The sequence below is a fragment of the Triticum aestivum genome, chromosome 1A (genome assembly GCF_018294505.1).
Source record: "Triticum aestivum cultivar Chinese Spring chromosome 1A, IWGSC CS RefSeq v2.1, whole genome shotgun sequence".
NCBI lineage: Eukaryota > Viridiplantae > Streptophyta > Magnoliopsida > Poales > Poaceae > Triticum > Triticum aestivum.
The window spans coordinates 589,291,604-589,308,932 of NC_057794.1; the positions used below are offsets into that span (position 1 = coordinate 589,291,604).

The 17,329-nt window shown below is 49.6% G+C and overlaps 1 protein-coding gene and 1 long non-coding RNA gene across 2 annotated transcripts; both read left to right on the forward strand.

Moving 5' to 3' along the window:
- Window positions 1-2,082: 2,082 nt before the first annotated feature.
- On the forward strand, window positions 2,083-6,561 carry LOC123182991 (ADP,ATP carrier protein 2, mitochondrial). The gene is made up of 5 exons (XM_044595713.1): window positions 2,083-2,107; window positions 3,096-3,143; window positions 5,153-5,424; window positions 5,533-5,919; window positions 6,014-6,561. Exons 3-5 carry the CDS (start codon window positions 5,161-5,163, stop codon window positions 6,275-6,277), a joined length of 915 nt encoding a protein of 304 aa, XP_044451648.1. The 5' UTR covers window positions 2,083-2,107; window positions 3,096-3,143; window positions 5,153-5,160; the 3' UTR covers window positions 6,278-6,561.
- Window positions 6,562-14,856: 8,295 nt separating this feature from the next.
- On the forward strand, window positions 14,857-16,766 carry LOC123183001 (uncharacterized). Its single transcript, XR_006492394.1, has 3 exons — window positions 14,857-15,069; window positions 15,404-15,784; window positions 16,390-16,766. It is a non-coding gene; the product is annotated as an uncharacterized lncRNA (long non-coding RNA).
- The last annotated feature ends 563 nt before the right edge of the window (window positions 16,767-17,329 follow it).

The following is a 17,329-nucleotide window of genomic DNA, read 5'->3' on the forward strand; positions in this document are numbered from 1 at the left end:
CCCCCCTTGGCCGCCCCCTAGATGGGATCTAGGGCTGGCCGCCACCCCTAGGGGTGGAAACCTAGGTGGGGCGCAGCCCCTCCCTTTCCCCTATATATAGTGGGGGTTTTGGGCTGCCATACACATGAGAATATCTCCTTCTTGGCGCAGCCCTACCCCTCTCCCTCCTCGTCTCTTGCGGTGCTTGGCGAAGCCCTACTGGAGTACCACGCTCCTCCACCACCACTACACCATCATGCTGCTGCTGGACGGAGTCTTCCCCAACCTCTCCTTCTCCCCTTGCTGGATCAAGGCGTGGGAGACGTCACCGGGCTGTACATGTGTTGAACGCGGAGGTGCCGTCTGTTCGGCACTAGGATCATTGGTGATTTGGATCACGGCGAGTACGACTCCATCAACCCCGTTCACTTGAACGCTTCCGCTTAGTGATCTACAAGGGTATGTAGATGCACTCTTCTTCCCCTCATTGCTAGCTTACTCCATAGATTGATCTTGGTGATGCGTAGAAAATTTTGAATTTCTGCTACGTTCCCCAACAACTCGCTCATACAGACGTACTAGATCACCGGGAACTCCGTATGCAAGCATCCGGATAGCTGCAATGCATTTCTGATAAGAGGAGAAGCCAATCTTTCCAAGGGCATCCTCCTTGCACTCGAAATACTTATCGTACCCGACAACTCCCTCGCGGATACGATTGAAAACATGCTTAGCCATATGAAAACGGCGTCGAAATCGGCGGTGTTTGAAGAACAGGTTGGGTGTCTCGAAGTAGTCCTTCCAAAGAAGGAAATGACCGCTCTCTCGGTTGCAATTCGACGCCGGAGTGTGCCCTTGGATCGAGCCCCGGAACAGCGGCCGCTGCCTACTAAGGTGGTCATGGACGACCAACACAGCAGCCACCATCTCCTCATTGTCAATGAAGAATCATCCGAGTTGCAAAGAAATTGTGAAAAAAACTCGTCGGCGGAGTCCATTTGTACCTTGCTGGCAAACTGTCGAGCAGCTTGCGGGCCTCATCGAAGAAGCAGGCCGGCGAAGATACGCGCGCCTCCCCTGGACTAGGTAGCTATCCTGGCGGCGTCAGACGAGCGTGCCGCCGTTCTCGAAGGAGCTGGCCGGGGGCACGGGGGCCGAGGTGGTGCTCGCGCCGACGTGTGGGTGAAGCTGCACTGCCCCGGCGGTGAGGCGGTGGTGGCTGTGACGTGGGAAGGTAGCTTGCTGCGGGGGAGGTATGTGGGTGCGGGCTGCTGGCGAGGGCACCGGAACTGGGAGGTGATGACGACGGGCTGAGGGGCAGTCGGGGGCTAGCTGTCGAAGGGATGAAGAGTGTGGCCTATGTGCCACCCACTAGCGGGCCAGGGGGAGGAGTAGGCGGGCGTCTCGCGCGTCCGCCTCATGTCTACGCTAGTGCAAATGAGGTCCAAATTTGGGCCAGGAATAAGTCACTCAACGGACGAAAAGCGGACGCGCATTCTTTTTGGGTCAGCATGTTGGCCCACTTTTATGTCCGTTTTAATTCAAATAGAATGGATGAGCGCGTTGGAGTTGCTCTTACTTTGTACAAATACAGTCGTGGAGCTGTAATTTCTTTTGTTTTTGTAGCAATCAACCCCCGTTCCTGCAAATCACCCGGAACAAGAGTTGAAAAGATCCGCCCGGAAGCTGTGGCCCCCAAATGCACAGAGTAACATCACTTGCGATGCACTTTGAATGGACACGGTGCACGGTGCACCTGGCGCGCATCGAGCGCTCCGCCGCACGCTGCGTCTGTACACCGGGTGTAGCCACCACCTACTAGCTCACACGCTGCAGCCTTCTCTAGCCCGGGGATCGTGGGTGGCCTGGGATGGGATGGGAATCGACCCAGCCTCACCCGAGACATTGACCACTGGGCCCATGGTGTGTGGGTCCCAACTGTCGGCGAGCCATAGTAGAAGCGCAAGCTGTCATACTCGATGACGCACTCGTACGCGTCCGACGCAAAAGCAGTCTGCCCTGCTGCTTAAGGCTGGCAGGGGAGACGGGACTGGGCGATCGTAGGCTGCAGCAGGCGGAGAAGAGAAGGGGCAGCAAAGAAACAGAGAAGCTCCCTCTCCTGCCCTCGGTAATGGCCGCCGCATCGATTCTTAGGGTTCTATGTTTGGATCCCCCTGCTCTTCTTGTTCCCTCTGCCTGGATTTTCATTTGTTTATCTTCTTCCCGCGGATTAGCTTCCGTTCGGCCCTGTTCCCCTCTTCTCTTCTTGGTGGAAGAACAGGGTGCAAACGGTTCTTGTTTTTCATGTTCCTTCTCCTCGAATAATTTTTCTACGGTTGTTGGGTGTAGTAGGGTTCTTAGTTAGCTTGCTGCGTGCATGTGCGAGTTTGAAGAAACCCAGGAAAAAAGCTTCTCTTGTTTTTTTTTCATCTGCTGGGAAAAAGAAGAGATTTGATTTCCCATCTGCTGTCTTCTTTTTCATTTCGGTTCGTTCTGTTGTTGGGTACCGAGGACTTGGTGCCATCGTTGCTTCCTTTTAGGAGGTATATAAATCTCCTCTGTTCCATGGATGGAATGGAACCAACAAAAGGCATGCCTTTTTTTTTTGTGTGTGTGTGTGTGACTGTCCATGTCGATTTGATCTTCCTGCAAACTTATTTTAGGAACGGTTCATATATTCCTGCCCTTCAATAGTTGCTAGATGACTTACTTCACTTGTTTATGTGCATATTTGGGTTCCTACACTACAAAGCATGTATGTATACTCTGTTACCACGCTTGTACTTACTGTTTTATTATTTGTGCTCTGAGTGGAGTTCTTCCATATTGGTAGAGATGGAAGGCTTGAGTAGGGTTCGTGATGTGCATTCTCTTTGATTGTTAATATATTTGGGTACCGTTCTTGATGATGGAGTGCCAGCATTGCTGTTACCTTGTGACTTGTTGCTTATCACCTCTGTTTCCATGGAGGATTACTTTTTTGTGCCCTTGTTCGTTGATTTCAAGTTATTTGTCAAACTCTCTCTTTGTTAGTTTACTTAGTTGTAGAATATATTACTTTTGTACTCCCCACTTATACTACTGTTGGCTGACTTACTTCATGTTTTTGTGTGCAGATTTGTGTTGTGGTTTGGCAGCTTTGGGCCAGTTTCCCGGTTACCAGAGTAAGTAAACTCTGTTTTCATGTCTTGTGCTGCTTTCATTATTGTTCTCTTGGTATGGTTATGCTGTTAATATATCTCATGCCTAGGAGATGATAGGCTTGGTGAGTTTGTGAAACATGTTCTTTTCTCTTGTGAGATTGTTGTTGTGAAATTTGCATGCTTGGTTATTTCCTCTATGTAAAGATTCACTTATGTACGAGTTTACTGAGTCCCTCACAAACATGTTCTTTTCTCTTAGGCGATTGTTGTTGTGAAATTTGCATGCCTGGAGTATCTTGTTTCTTTCCATACTCAGAAGGATGTAGTTTTTGCCCCTTCCGAAAAGTCTTACCAGTCAGTGCTTAGTTTGCTTAAGATAATTATTAACAATAATTAACCAGCTAAGATTCTAACTAAGAATAAAGTTGGTAGGCCTTCCTTGTTTGTCTATCGATTTACTTATGACTACTTTTTTTTGGTCTATTGATTACTATGTGGACTGTGGTTTCTCAAACCATAGGTCCACCCGTCTGCTTATCATCTTTGTTTCCATGGAGTAAATAAAAAAAAATGGTTTCCCTCTGCGTTTATGTCTGGATTTGATGTTATTGGCCAAAAAACAATTCCTTGCTGTACTCGGTCTGTAGATTTCTATGTCGATTGAGGTTACTAGAGTCTTGCTAGGTCTATTCATCATCTCTATATCTATGGGGCGAATGAGAAAATGGTTGCCCTCTGTGCGTTTATTTATGGATTAAATTTCCCTGCTGTGATCGGTCTGTAGATTTGTATGCCGATAGTGGTTTCTAGATTTACTTATAATCTCAGTAAATAAAAAAAGGGAAAAGTATATTTTTCATCCCTCAACTTTTTTGATAGTATAGAAATAATCGCTCAACTTCAAAACCAGCAAATCTAGGTCCCTCAATTTCTCAAACCAGATAAGTTTAGTTCCTCATACCACTTTTTGTGGTTTTCATTCTAGTGGACATGGTTTTGACTAAAACTTGACAAGTCATTGGGGTTTGACTGCCACGTTACGGAGCTGCGATGGCACCCCACACTGTGTAAGTGCTCGGCTGTGGTGGCACTACATGCAGAGCACGGTGGCCTAGCTAACGGGATGCTCGACTTTCGCCATGCTCGCCGTTCAAGTCATGTGGCCGGCAGCGGCAGGGGTGCAGGCGCCGTGGCGGTTTTGATTGGCGTACACAGCAAACTGGCTTTGGATTCTCACGTGAAAAGCTAGCTAACTCATCTGGCTAGACACGAACGTACTTGACGCTGTTCCCTTTGATTTGTACTGTACCGGCTAGAACACGCGAGTAATACACGTGTTCATGGTGCACGTAGTTGTGGTTGACCCACGGTGGTGACCCTCGACACGCTTGCTGAAGGAGTTAGTCCGCACGGACTAGCGGTGAGAAGGCAACGAGCAGCAGCGAGAGCACGCGCGAATGGGTGTTCGTGCACGTCACGTCCACGACGTGCTTGTGCCGTCCATGCAGGCGAGCATCCGTAGCTCCGACTTCTGATCATCCGGGACAAGGTATTCCACCATCCTGTGGCCGCTGCATACATACGCCTCCTTCTCCATGCGCGCGGTACACGACGGCGAACATCGGCCGGACAATGACGGTCCTGATCATGCTCCACACAGGTCATGGCGGCATGCATGGTGCTGAAGTGGAAAGTTATGTGCCAGTCAAACCCGAATGGCATATCAAATTTTTAGTCAAAACCGTGTCCACATCGGATGAAAACCACCAAAAGTGGTATAAGGGACTAAACTTATCTGGTTTGAAAAGTTAAGGGACCAAGGTTTACCGGTTTAGAAGTTTAGGGACCATTTGTATACTTTGGAAAGAGTAGAGGGACAAAAAATATACTTATCCCATAAAAAAATGGTTTCCTTCTGTGTGTTTGTTTCTGGATTTCATGTTATTGGCCATGGCAGAGAGGCACAATAAACTTATTCATTTAGTTATGATAATGTTATGCGTTCCAACAGTAACCTTTAGAACTTTCAGCTTGCGTCATGGCAGAGAGGCATAACCAGCCAGGTGTTCTTGAGAAATTCTTTCTCGCGGGAGGAGTTTCAGTGATATCAAAGTCTGCTGCGGCTCCATTCGAAAGGGTGAAGCTCCTGCTGCAATACCAAGAGGAGCTTGTGAGGCTTGGTATTCTTCCTGAGCCATTCAAGGGGATTACAGACTGTTGCAAACGCCTTGTCAAGACTGAAGGTCTCCGGTCCCTCTGGAGAGGAAATCTTGCTAATGTGATGCGTTATTTTCCTCAGCAGGTAGCCCTGAACTTGTACTGAATTTGTAGCCTTATTTTCCTCCATGTTTCAATATTTTTCATTTGGCTACAATGTCTTGATTGGTGCTTTATTTTCTTTCTGACATAGTCCCTGGTCTTCTCCCTGAATGAGTACTACAACGCCGTTGTTCTTCCGGCTGTTTGGGGCAGGGCCCCGCCTAACAGTGAGGATCGATACTCCACACGGTTCTTTTGGCATGCTGGGTGTGGGAGCGCTGCAGGAGCCATGTCCCTGCTGTTGTTTTATCCATTGGAGGTCTCAAGGACCAAGCTTGCCAATGATCTTAAGATGAAAGGCAAATGGGAATTCGATGGTCACCTGGATGTTTATCGTCGTATATTGGGACCCAGAGCACACGTGGAGGATCTATACAGGGGGTATCTCGTCTCCTCGTATGGAGCAGGGATATACCGTGGCCTGTACTTTGGACTTTATGGCGCCCTCAAGTCTATTGTTCTCACTGGCAGTAGCAAGGTAAGGCAGTCACATTGCTTGTCAAAACTTGACAGTGTGAATATGATCACCTTTGCCCGAATTAATTCTCTTTGATTTGATATGTCTGCAGCAGGATGATTTCCTAGCCAATTTTGCATTAGCATGGATGACAACCAACATGTCGGCCTTTGCAACATACCCAATTGATACAATTAGGAGAAGAATGATGATGAATGGGTTTAGCTTCTCTGAGGTGTTGCTGGATGTGGGTGCCACCCCAAGGTTGCTGTACAAGGGAGCTGGTGCGAACATTCTTCGGTCAGGTGTTGCGGGAGCCTTTATGTTGGCTGGATATGATCAAGTGCAGGCATCTCTCACCAGCAGGGGGAAGGTCTGAACTGCATTCATGCTGATCTGATGTAGCAGCAGCAGCAGTTTCGAATCAGTATCTATATATCTCCAAACCAAAGCCAGTGTTTCTTGCTTATTAGATGCATGGTGGCAACTAAGCTAAATGTTTATTACTATTATCATGATGCAAACCAAAACCATTGCTTCTTGCTTATTACTCCTAGACTAGATGGTGGCAACCTCCTAATTAAACTACATGCATGTTTATTATTATTATCATGATGATTTTGAATCCAAACTGCCACGCATGAAGGCGTTGGATGTTTACTAGTTATGTCTGGAGTTTGTTCCAGTATATCTTATCTTTGGTGTTGTCTTTTATGTATGACCAGTTCATCATATTTGTTGGCACAAGTGTTGTTGCAAGCACAGGCGTGCGTGCGTGCACCTGTTTGCTTCGTCTTTTTTTTTTGCGGGACTGTTTGCTTGGTCTTGACTTGACAAGAAGAATGATGTGTCGATTTGATGTACCTGGCCGACTGATGCAGTGGGTTGCGTAGCGTCGGACGGGCAGAAGATCCTCTATCTAGGAGTAGGTAGCTGTGCGTTGTGTGTGGTTATGCCGGTTTTCCTTAATTAACTGTGCTTGTTTGATTTTTGGGTCCGGTTTCCTTTATTAACTAGATCATCTCTCTTGTCCTCTTCTTCTATAATGCAATGCGGGAGCTACTGTATCTATCTTGGCGGCAACCGGCTCAGTAGCTTTGCTCAATGCCACTCGTGGTGGTTACTTTAGTCATGCTCTGGTTGAGGTTTCAAATGTGAGGACCTCTGAATTTTGTCTCTCTGCCAATGTAGACGTACGTCCGCAGCTCTCATTCACAATTCTTCATCACATATGTCTTACGGCCCAACCGATTCCAGCCGGAAGAATAATTTTTTTTTCGCGGAGCTTGTTGCCCTCAAACCAAATGCCTGAGTCAAGTGACTTGCTCTCGACACCTTTAACCAAATATACCGGGCAAGAGACAAAAAAAAAACGTCAACATTAGCTGGATGAACCGTTTTAAAGCCATGTTGCAACTTTGTGAGCTCAAGGAAATCCACTTGCACAATACCCGTTTCACCTAGAGCAATGACAATGAAAGGGCAAACCCCACCTTGTGCAAACTCAACTCCTTCTGAAATTCTGAGTGGGACATACATTTTGATTCTCACATCCTGCATGCCCTGTCAATGGACCCCTCCTTCTCGCCGATGACAGTGGCCCTCGGCGGCCCGCGCCTTCATGTTTGACAACTTCTGGACTAAGATCCCTGGATTTTTGGGCGTTGTACAACCACTACTGGAATTCTGTTGTACGCCGGGTGCCACGGACACTCGGCAAAGGGCCGAAAACCGTCGGCAAAACCTTTGCCGAGTGTCCTCCTCGGCAAAAGCCACCCTGCGTACACCTCTCCGGCAAACAGGACTTTGCCGAGAGCCAGAACACGGGCGCTCGGCAAAGACTTTGCGAGAGCTAAACAGTACAACTCGGCAAAATAAAGTAGCTAACGGATAACAGACGGGGACGACGGTTGCCACGTTGGCCAACTTTGCCGGGAGCACCACTCGGCAAAGAGAGCAAGTACAGGTCGACACGTGTCAGCTCCTGACATGTGGGACCAAGAGAACAGGCCGAGGGCTAACTTTGCCGAGAGCACCTCTCGGCAAAGAGAGCGAATAGGAGGCTGACACGTGTCATCTCCTGACATGTGGGACCACGAGAACAGGCCGAGGGCCAACTTTGCCGGAGGCTAACACGTGTCATCCCCCGACATGTGGGTCCACGAGAACAGGCCTACCCTCCAAAAATCATATTTCAGCTAAACATGCAACTTGAGAATTATACTGAGGTGTTTAACATGTAAACTACAATGAATTTGCTCAGTAGACTTAGAAACTTGATGTTTTGAGGCTACTCTTCAATTTTGTGCAAGATTCGCCACTGCTTTGGAGTAATGTACATGTAAATATATGCTAATCTTGTAACCAATGCCTAGAGTAGTATGGTTCAAAATTTGAAGAACAAACAATGCCTATTGAAGTGGTATGGTTAATATTCACCATATATATATATATATATATATATATATATATATATATTATGTTTTTCATATTCTGATGGAGGCACTAGTAAGTACCGGAGAGTCCCGAGTGGTAGGACTTAGTCATCCGCCTCCCATCAGGCCACTCCCGAGGATGAGTCATCATCAGATGGCGATGTCGGAGTGGACTTAGTTGAACCAGATCTGTTCGCTACCGAGTCAGGCGACATGGAGACCTCGGACGGCTCGGGGTCTACCTCGAGCAACACTTCCAAGAGGAAGAAATCCGAGCGTGGTCCGGGGAAGGTCCCAGAACCAACTACTGCCAGCAACCGTCCTGTCATTTGCCCGACAGGAGAGGGGCAAGCAAGCATTTCATTTGCATCATATTTTGGATGCCATAGCTTTGACACTCACATATGCTTGTCTTTTATATCATGCAGTAAGTGGACATTTATCCCGACACAACCTAAGGGGGCACGCCCGCCGAACCACGTCATCACCTCCCTCTGAGGAAGCACTTCCCTGGATTGTCCAAGCCGGGTGATGACCATCCGCCGTCGCCAGGTTTAACCTGGGAGCATTACCAACACAACAAGGATGAGCACAATGTCACCATGGCCACCCGGGTCATCAATGCTTTTTTTGTAAGTATCTTCACTCCGACCACTGCATTTTTCCATATCCAAATCCTTGCTTGCGTGGATGGTGAGAAGATGCCATATGCTTTCTTGTAGGAAACATTTGCTTGTGTGGATGGTGAGCAGCAGAAGGCGATCAAAGGTATCGTGAAATCTGCCCGAAAGATACTCTCTGACACCAAGCACACGCTGTGGTACAAAGCCGTGATAGTGTCAGCCGCTCGATGACAAGGGAGAGAAGATGGCAAGGAATACTGCTTGCCAGACCAACTTGTCGCGAGAAGAATACCTGTCAGTGGTAAGTGACTACATCGGTTACTAGTACTTTGATTCATCCCTATTGTTCCTCAATTATTCGATTTTGTCTGACTAGGTGAAGGAACCCTGGATGAAGGACGATTGTTGGGAGGCCCTGGTTGACATGTGGTGTGACCCAGCATGGCAGGCGCAACATGTGGAGAAGGGAAACGATCGAGCCAAAATGACAAGCCCGACTCATGTCCAGGGGAGCCGGAACCTAACCTCTCTCAAGCAACACATGGCATGTGGATTAAGATGTTAACTTTTTCGCACAGTGCATCTTGGTTCATTAAACTTGATGGTTAATTTTGCAGGAGGCGAAGGTTGGTCGCCCGGTCCACATCATGGAAGCCTGGAAAGAAGGCCACAAGGGGAAGGGTGGCACCGAGTTCTGCAACAAGTCGGCGGAGGAGAAGTGAGGGACCTTCAAAGAGGTCTTCCAGGAGGTGCACGGGCAGGAAGCCGAACCTACGTCCAAGCCCCTTGATCCTGAGCTTCTCATCATTGCTGGCCAGGGGAAGGGCCATGGCCGCCACCTTCTTTGCAACGGGGCGATCGCCACCTCCTCGCATCGCAAGCTGCACGAGATACGCGCGTCGAGCGCCAGCTCAACTCCGTCCATGCATACGGAGTCGCCCAACCGCCGCATCCCATGAGATAGCGCATATCAAGGTTAGCATCCTAACCTTTCATTTATATCCATGCCTCGAAATAGCACCGTTCCAACCTATATGAGCCTAATGCCATGTTACAGGATTTAATGGCACATCGGGCTGTTGAAGAGGAGCAAAGGCGGAAGGCTGATAAGGAGTCCAGAGAAAAGGAACGGGCAGACACTAACAATAGGTTGAAGCTGCTTGTGGTTCAACTACAGGTAGAACATTATCTAAACTAGAGTAGAAGATTCATTACATAGGGACGAACCACCCTCACGTGACTCTACTCTTATAGATTCTTATGCAATCTCGAAGCAGTGCAAGTGATGCCCCTCCTCCTCCTCCGGAATGTTAACCCGATGGCCTCCCCTCCTCAAGATGATCTATATATGAACAAGTGTACTTCTATTGTGACGTGCACGTGTTTTGCAAGTAGTGACAATATGTATAAATTTGCGACACCAGGCCACTGCTAGCACCGACTAAACGCGGCACCATCATGGAGAAGACACATAGCGTCACTGTCGTGTCCCTGTTTTTGTGGGCCCACCGTCCCCGAGCCGCACGGCCACCGCCGCCGTGCAGGTCGTCCTGCGGGCCGTTCCCGAGCCGCACGGCCGGCGCCCCCATGCAGGTCGTTCCGCGCCACCGTGCAGCACAGTGGGAGGCAGAGCTTGTAAGGTCTCTGGTGGCAAGTTGTTTTCTGCGCCGTCCCCTAGCGAGCACACCCTGGGTGAGCGTCTCCAAAGCGAGCACACGCTGGGTGTATGTGTATGAGCCGTCGCCATACGGCAGCTGGTAGCGGCACGCATGGCGTAGTAGCCGGAGTATCCGCCGGGCAGCGTCCGGAAAACACTGGAGCCACACAGCAAGGCGGCAAAGGACGCCGGCGTCATCTCTTGCCGTAAGGCTGAGCACGGTGTGGCGCCTCGACGGACGGAGTCGCGGTGCAGCTGGAGCTGGGTGATCGAGAGGGAGAGGCCACTGTCACGGTGACCAAGGCAATGGCCGTGGTGAAGTTGTATGGGTAGAAAATAGTGGAACCGTCCGTAGTGACGGTGAATGACGGCGATCGCCACGGAGACGAAGAGGATGATGAGGGAGAGAAGCACGGTGGTCTTTGCGACGTGCTTGATGCCTGTCGCTGTGAGGGCGCGACCGCGGCAGGCATGCGCGAGCCGACGTTCCACTGTCACCGTCGGCTTCCAATCCCCGGTCAGCCCAATCGAGTGCCCGTCCAAGAGATCCGGCCCCGCCAAGCCTCTATCGCCGCGTGGTGTCCTTCTTCCCTCCCGGCCCGACCTGATGTCTCTCTGCTACTCCCTCCGTAAACTAATATAAGAGCTTTTAGATCACTAAAGTAGTAATCTAAATGCTCTTATATTAGTTTACAGAGGGAGTACAATGCTAGTAGCCGCTGTTAATTAGAAGAAAGGAAAGTGTAGAAAGAAAAGGGTCACTGGACGTCGGCATGGATTGGTTAGAAGAAAACTGACCCATGATTGTGGATTGGCAATAGGGCCAAGCGCATCGAGATACATACTGACGATGCAACAATCTGTCTGCGAGGGCACGACGCCTAGTCCACAATTTGTCACACAATCAACAGCCTGCACCTCCGATCCAGACTCCAGAGTCTGATCAACAATGAAGCATTCATTCATGCCATCTTCCAGCACTCGGTCACTGCTGAAAAAGAGCTCCTACAAGCCGTCCCTGACTGCATCCGACAAGTGCTGCTCCAGTTTGATGATGTGCTTGGCGAACCAACGGAATTACCACCGCGGCGCTCCTGTGATCATCGGATACCCTTCATTCCGGGAGCACAGCTGAACATCCCTCCTTATAGGCATAAACCAGAGAACAAGACATAGATAGAAAAACAAGTGGCAGAGCTGCTCCCCGCCTGTATTATTCAGAGAAGCTCGAGTCATGCATGTTTCTTCCCCCGTCATCTTTGTCAAGAAGAAGGACGATACTTGGCGCTTATAGACACCTCAATGCCCTCACAATCGTTGGAAAATTACCCTATTCCAATCATTGAAGAATTGCTTGATGAACTTCATCGAGCTAAGTGGTTCTCTAAACTCGATCTCCAAGCGGGATATCACCAGATACGATTTGCAGAAGGAGAGGAATTTAAAATAGCATTTCAGACACACTTTGGTCACTTCGAGTTCAAAGTGGTGGGGTTTGGATTGGCCGGTGGTCCAGTAACGTTCAACAATGCAATGAACACAACATTGCATCCCCTGCTCAGAAAAAGTGTCTTGGTGTTCTTCGACGACATTTTGTTTTTTAGTAAGACCTTAGAAGATCACAAGCAACATCTGAAAGTGGTTCTTCAACTGCTGAGACGTGATCATTGGAAAGTTAAGCACTCCAAATGTGCTTTTGGTCAACAACAGCTCACCTATTCGGGGCATATGGTCAGCGCTCAAGGGGTGGCTACAGAACGAGCAAGATCCAAGCATTTCAATGCTGGACAACCCCTAGTGCTGTCAAGGAAGTAAGGAGCTTCTTGGGGCTCGCAGGGTGGTGACTCGTTGGCAACTTTGGCATCATAACTAAACCCCTCTTCCAGTTGCTTAAGAAATGGGTTCTGTTCGTCTGGACACAATACACTGAAGCATCCTTCGAACTTCTCAAACAACAATTGATCTCAACCCCTGTGCTCGCGCTGCCAGATTTCTCCCTTCTGTTCTCTATCAAAACCGATGCGAGTGATAAAGGGGTGGGAGCAGTTCTCCATCAGAATGGGCACCCCCATTGCATTTATGAGTAAAGCTATGTCCCCTTGCTACCAAAGGCTCTCAACGTATGAGAAGGAATACCTTGCGATCATCGTCGCGGTCGACCAGTGGAGGTCGTAACTGCAACACTCAGAGTTCATGATTCATACTGATCAGCGCAGCTTCATTCACTTGGAAACACAGCAGCTCACGACCCCCTGACAACAACGAGCTTTCACTAAGCTCCTGGGACTGAATTACACTATCAGTTACAAGAAGGGCAAAGAGAACTCAGCCGCGGATGCTCTGTCCTAAGCTACTACTCCCTCCGTTCGGAATTACTCGTCCAAGAAATGAATGTATCTAGATGTATTTTAGTTGTAGATACATCATTTTTGTGACAAGTAATTCCGAACGGAGGGAGTACTTCGGAGAGCTAGATGGAGAGAGGACCACTGTTACCGTATCATGGCTAGACATCCACCAAGGTTCAGCTCTTTCCTACTTCACCTCCGGGGTCGAAACTTTGTGGTCCAAGCCTTCGTCCCGTGGACTTGACGGCATCGCATTGAACTCCAAGCTGCCATGTCCTTTTGACGTGAACAGCAGGAGTTCTGCTTTTGCATTGAAGAAGAATAGAGGGTTTACAGAACTCAGTCAAGTCCAGGCCAGGAGGAGAGCCCGGCCGACAGTCAGAGATTATTGGCTAGACATACAGAAAACGAAAAGGAAAAACGCCGTGTGCTTTTACATGCCCCCAGCTACCACCGCTCTGGTGGCCTCAAAGTACACCTTCACCTCGTCTCTGATCAGTCCAGCAATCAGTTAGCCTTTCTGCTCAAACACCCTGCGGTTTCCTTCTTTCCAAACATTCCACGCAATGTAAGCTGCTAGTGCGATTTCCTCCCTGTTCTTCTCCTTGAAGGCTGAGCCGCCATGTGCGCGCCGTCGCTTGCCTGGCTGGCTGGCTAATACTGGACGATCGTCCATCAGCCGGGAGGAGCTGCGTCGCATGCCGCCGGTCATGAGAACCTGAGCGCCGAGGCCGTGCCATCCCCATCCTCCTCCCTTATTCCAGGATCTATTTCATCCAATGGGCGGGCTTGTCAAGTCGAGGCCTCGAGGAGAGTATCCACGCGTGAAAGGAAACGGAGCAGCTTGAGCTTGAGCTTGAGCGCAGTCGTCGACGAGGAGCTAGCTTGAGCGCATCCACAGCGCCTGCTCCAACGCCGACGAGGAACTCCTACCGCGTGGAGCTTCTTGCAGGACGCCGCTTCACCGCTTGCTCCCGAGCTCGCCGTAGCCAGCCAGCCAGGAGTTTACAGAGCCGCGTTCCACTACTCCAGAACAACTCGCGGCCGCTGTGCTCCACCATGCATCCACCTCCACCCGCCTTCATCCCGCCATCTATCGGCCTCCTTGCGCACCCAGATGAGTGGCTGGTTTGATGCCTGCGGTCCGGCAGCGAGCTTGGCGACCTGCGGCGGGAACAAGTGCACGCCGCCGCCGAAGATTACGTAGAGCACGGAATGGGGCAACCACGCGTCCAGCCATGACACGACGAGGCTGGTGTCAACAGCGGCGGGCTGGGGTTCCCTATCACGGCGGTGATGTTTCGGTGTCGGTGTCCAGGAGGCAGAGGGGCTCGGCGTACCGCTGGACGAACGCGCCCTCGAAAGCTTCACACGTAGGAGTACGTGTTGAGGACCAGGTGTTGGCCACTGTAATCCTGCCGCACATCTTCAGTTAGCTAGCTATAGCCTATATATAGCTTCCTTCAGTTTCGTCAGAGAATAAGTATGCATGCACATTGAGCCTGTTCACGTGCATGCCCGTAGCCTTTGCTTTCTGCATGTGGTAGCTAACTCGCCGGAGTGTTCGTTCTCGTGGGATGGCGCGGTCCTTAGCTCAAATCGTAGCCCCGGTTGAATAGGGCTTCTCTGTTGTTGTAACAGCCCGAGCGACGGTAGAAGTGATATAGACTTGCTAGTTTTGCAACGACACTAGGCCATATCCGTGGTTAGGGCTGGACGTCCGAGCGAGCTTTTAGGCTCGGCTCGAAGCTCGCTCCAGCTCGGCCCGTTACAGCTCGGCCCGGTAGGATAATTAGGCGAGCCGAGCTATGAAAATAGGCCCGATTCTCGACCGAGCCGAGCCGAGTTTCGCCCGGTCCAGCTCGGGGACTCGTTGAGGCCCAGCCCAAATTCGCATTAGGTCACAGCAGAGAGAGAGCACGCACGCGACGCGGTTTCCTCGTCCTTCTCCCTTTCTCTGCCCGGCGCCGCCACCCCTCTCCTCGCCGCGCCGCAGGCTGGACTCATCGGGCTTGGCACCGATGGCGACGGCCGACGCCGCCTTCCCTCACCACAGCGGACACAGACGGACGCGTCTCCCCTGGTTTCTCACCGAACGACAGGAGCAGGTAAGCGATCTCTTCTCTCCTTCCCATCCTTGGCCCTAGCTCCCTGCACTGGCGCACACACACACACGAATTAGATGGATGGATGCTTGTGGTTTCGGCTGGAGGGAGCGGCTAGCTAGGAAACGCGATGGATGGATGCTAGACGAGTTTGATGGATGGATGTTTGTGTTTGTTGGCTGGAGAATGCAGCTAACTAGGATGTATGCTATGCTGCACGAATTTGATTGATGGATGTATGAATTTGTTTGTGCTTGATTGTGTAGAGTGATTAGTGATTATTATCTATGTAAATTTTGTTGATGATTGACCATTTGTTCTTCGCTGATGTATGCAGAGCCCCACTGTCGCAAGAATGGACAAGGAAAAGGGGAAGTAGAGGAGGAGGAAAAGGAGAAGGAGAGAAGCTTGGTGTCCATTATGAAGACTAAGCCGCTTGTCCCAGGAAGCGGAAGGGCAAGGGCAAGGGTTGTGTCGCTGCCGAGGAAGCGGGCCAAGGATTACGGCAATGTCCCGCTCGCCGAGTTGTTATTACGGGTAAAAAAAGCTCCTCCGCCTTAACGTCTCGCTGACCCTGCCGATGCCAAGAGCCGCACCAACCCCACCGTCCGCCGCTGGACGGCAGATCTCAAGACCTCTGCCTACCAAGCCGACCATGTCCTCGAAAACTTCCGCTATGCGGCGCTGTGCCGATGACCACATCCGCGGCCCCTCCTCCGTGAGTCCTCGTCTCTATTTTCAGTTTAATTTGGAAATGGAATTTCTGTTTAATTTGAAAGTGGAAGTCCCTTAATCTATGGAAATTGAAGGCTTTTAATTTTACTGAAATTAAAGATGGTACTGTCTATCTCTGTTGTTTGCATTCAGTTTATAAGTGACTACAATTCCTGGCTACATAAGTGTCAGTCTGTCAAGCGTCAAGTGTCAAATTTCAGAGGACACTTGAAATCTAAGCATCAAAGAGGTTCGGTTAGTCTGTCCAATGTCAACTAACACTTGAGATATTTGTCAAACACGTTCTGTAGTAGAAACGGAATCCTACATCTTCACCGGTATGGTTGTGCCAAGTATGTGTGTCCAAGCTCCTGTTTTTGCTGTTTTTGCTATCCAAAGGTCAAATATATGTGTGTGCAAGCTCATGTATATGTTGTTTTTGGTATTCAAAAATCAAATATAAGTTTGTACAAGCTCATGTATATGCTGTTTTTGGTATCCAAAAGTCAAATATATATTTATACAAGCTTATGTATGTACTGTTTTTGCTATTAAAAATTCAAAAAGATGCGTGTCCAAGTTCACGTGTGTGCTGTTTCTGTGTGCTAGGAAATGGAGCATGATAAGCAAGCGGAGAAGGATTATGAAGAGGAGGAAGAGAATGGGGAGGACGAGGATGAGCAAGGTACTCTGTTTGAGGAGGAGGAAGATTCTTCTCATTTTGATGTCAAAGCGCTAAGTGTTATGCTATGCAAAATTGCATTGTTTGGATGTCAACGTTCAATATTTTTGTTGTATAAAGTTCAAAGGAGGAGCTGTCCAAAATTCAAAAGCCATGATGTTCAATTCTTTCTTAGTCATATATATTTGTTCCATTTCTACACTTTTCATAGAAGAAAGCTTATTTTTTTCATCACTATGACCAACTTTTAAACCATAGACTGCTAGATGTTGCGTTTTTAGCAATATAAAGTGTTTTTTTTAAATTATGGGTTTAATTGCTGTAGAAGATCAAAACTAGTCTTTAAAAACAGGTTCTGTTACCTCCTAGCTGTAATGGCGCCAGCTGGCTCATGAGCCGGCTCGGTCTGAGCCGAGCCACAGCAAAAGCGAGCCGAGCCGCCTAAAGCAGGCTCGTTGGCTGAGCGAGCCGAGCCGAGCCGAGCCGCTTGAGAGCGAGCCAAAGCCAGGCTCGGATCAAACTCGGCTCGGCTCGGCTCGTGTCCAGCCCTATCCGTGGTCACCTCGGCATCGAGGACGTCATGTCGGTGCGTCTCTAGCCCCAGCGACTAGCTACTGGAAGAACTGCACAGCGAAGTTGCCCGATCCGGAAGTTTGGCGTCGGTGGTACATGCCGTTAATTCTTGGTCAGGTTATGCACACTTGCACCGTGAGGTCGACGATGCAGTTAGGCCTCAAGCGGCTCAGCGAGCAAGGACATCCGGTGGCAGAACAGCCTCGCATTCCTCGGGTACACCCAGCCATGAACTCAGTACCTCGAGCTCGTCGAAGTAGACGGCAAGCCCAGCGCGGCCATGCCCTTTTAATT

What these genes read in the sequence shown, in the direction of transcription:
- LOC123182991 (XM_044595713.1), top strand. Translation starts at nt 5,161, where the DNA reads ATGGCAGAGAGGCATAACCAGCCAGGTGTTCTTGAGAAATTCTTTCTC. An exon ending in TGCGTTATTTTCCTCAGCAG is followed by an intron (nt 5,425 to 5,532) that starts GTAGCCCTGAAC and finishes TTTCTGACATAG; the next exon opens with TCCCTGGTCTTCTCCCTGAA. An exon ending in TTCTCACTGGCAGTAGCAAG is followed by an intron (nt 5,920 to 6,013) that starts GTAAGGCAGTCA and finishes TGTCTGCAGCAG; the next exon opens with GATGATTTCCTAGCCAATTT.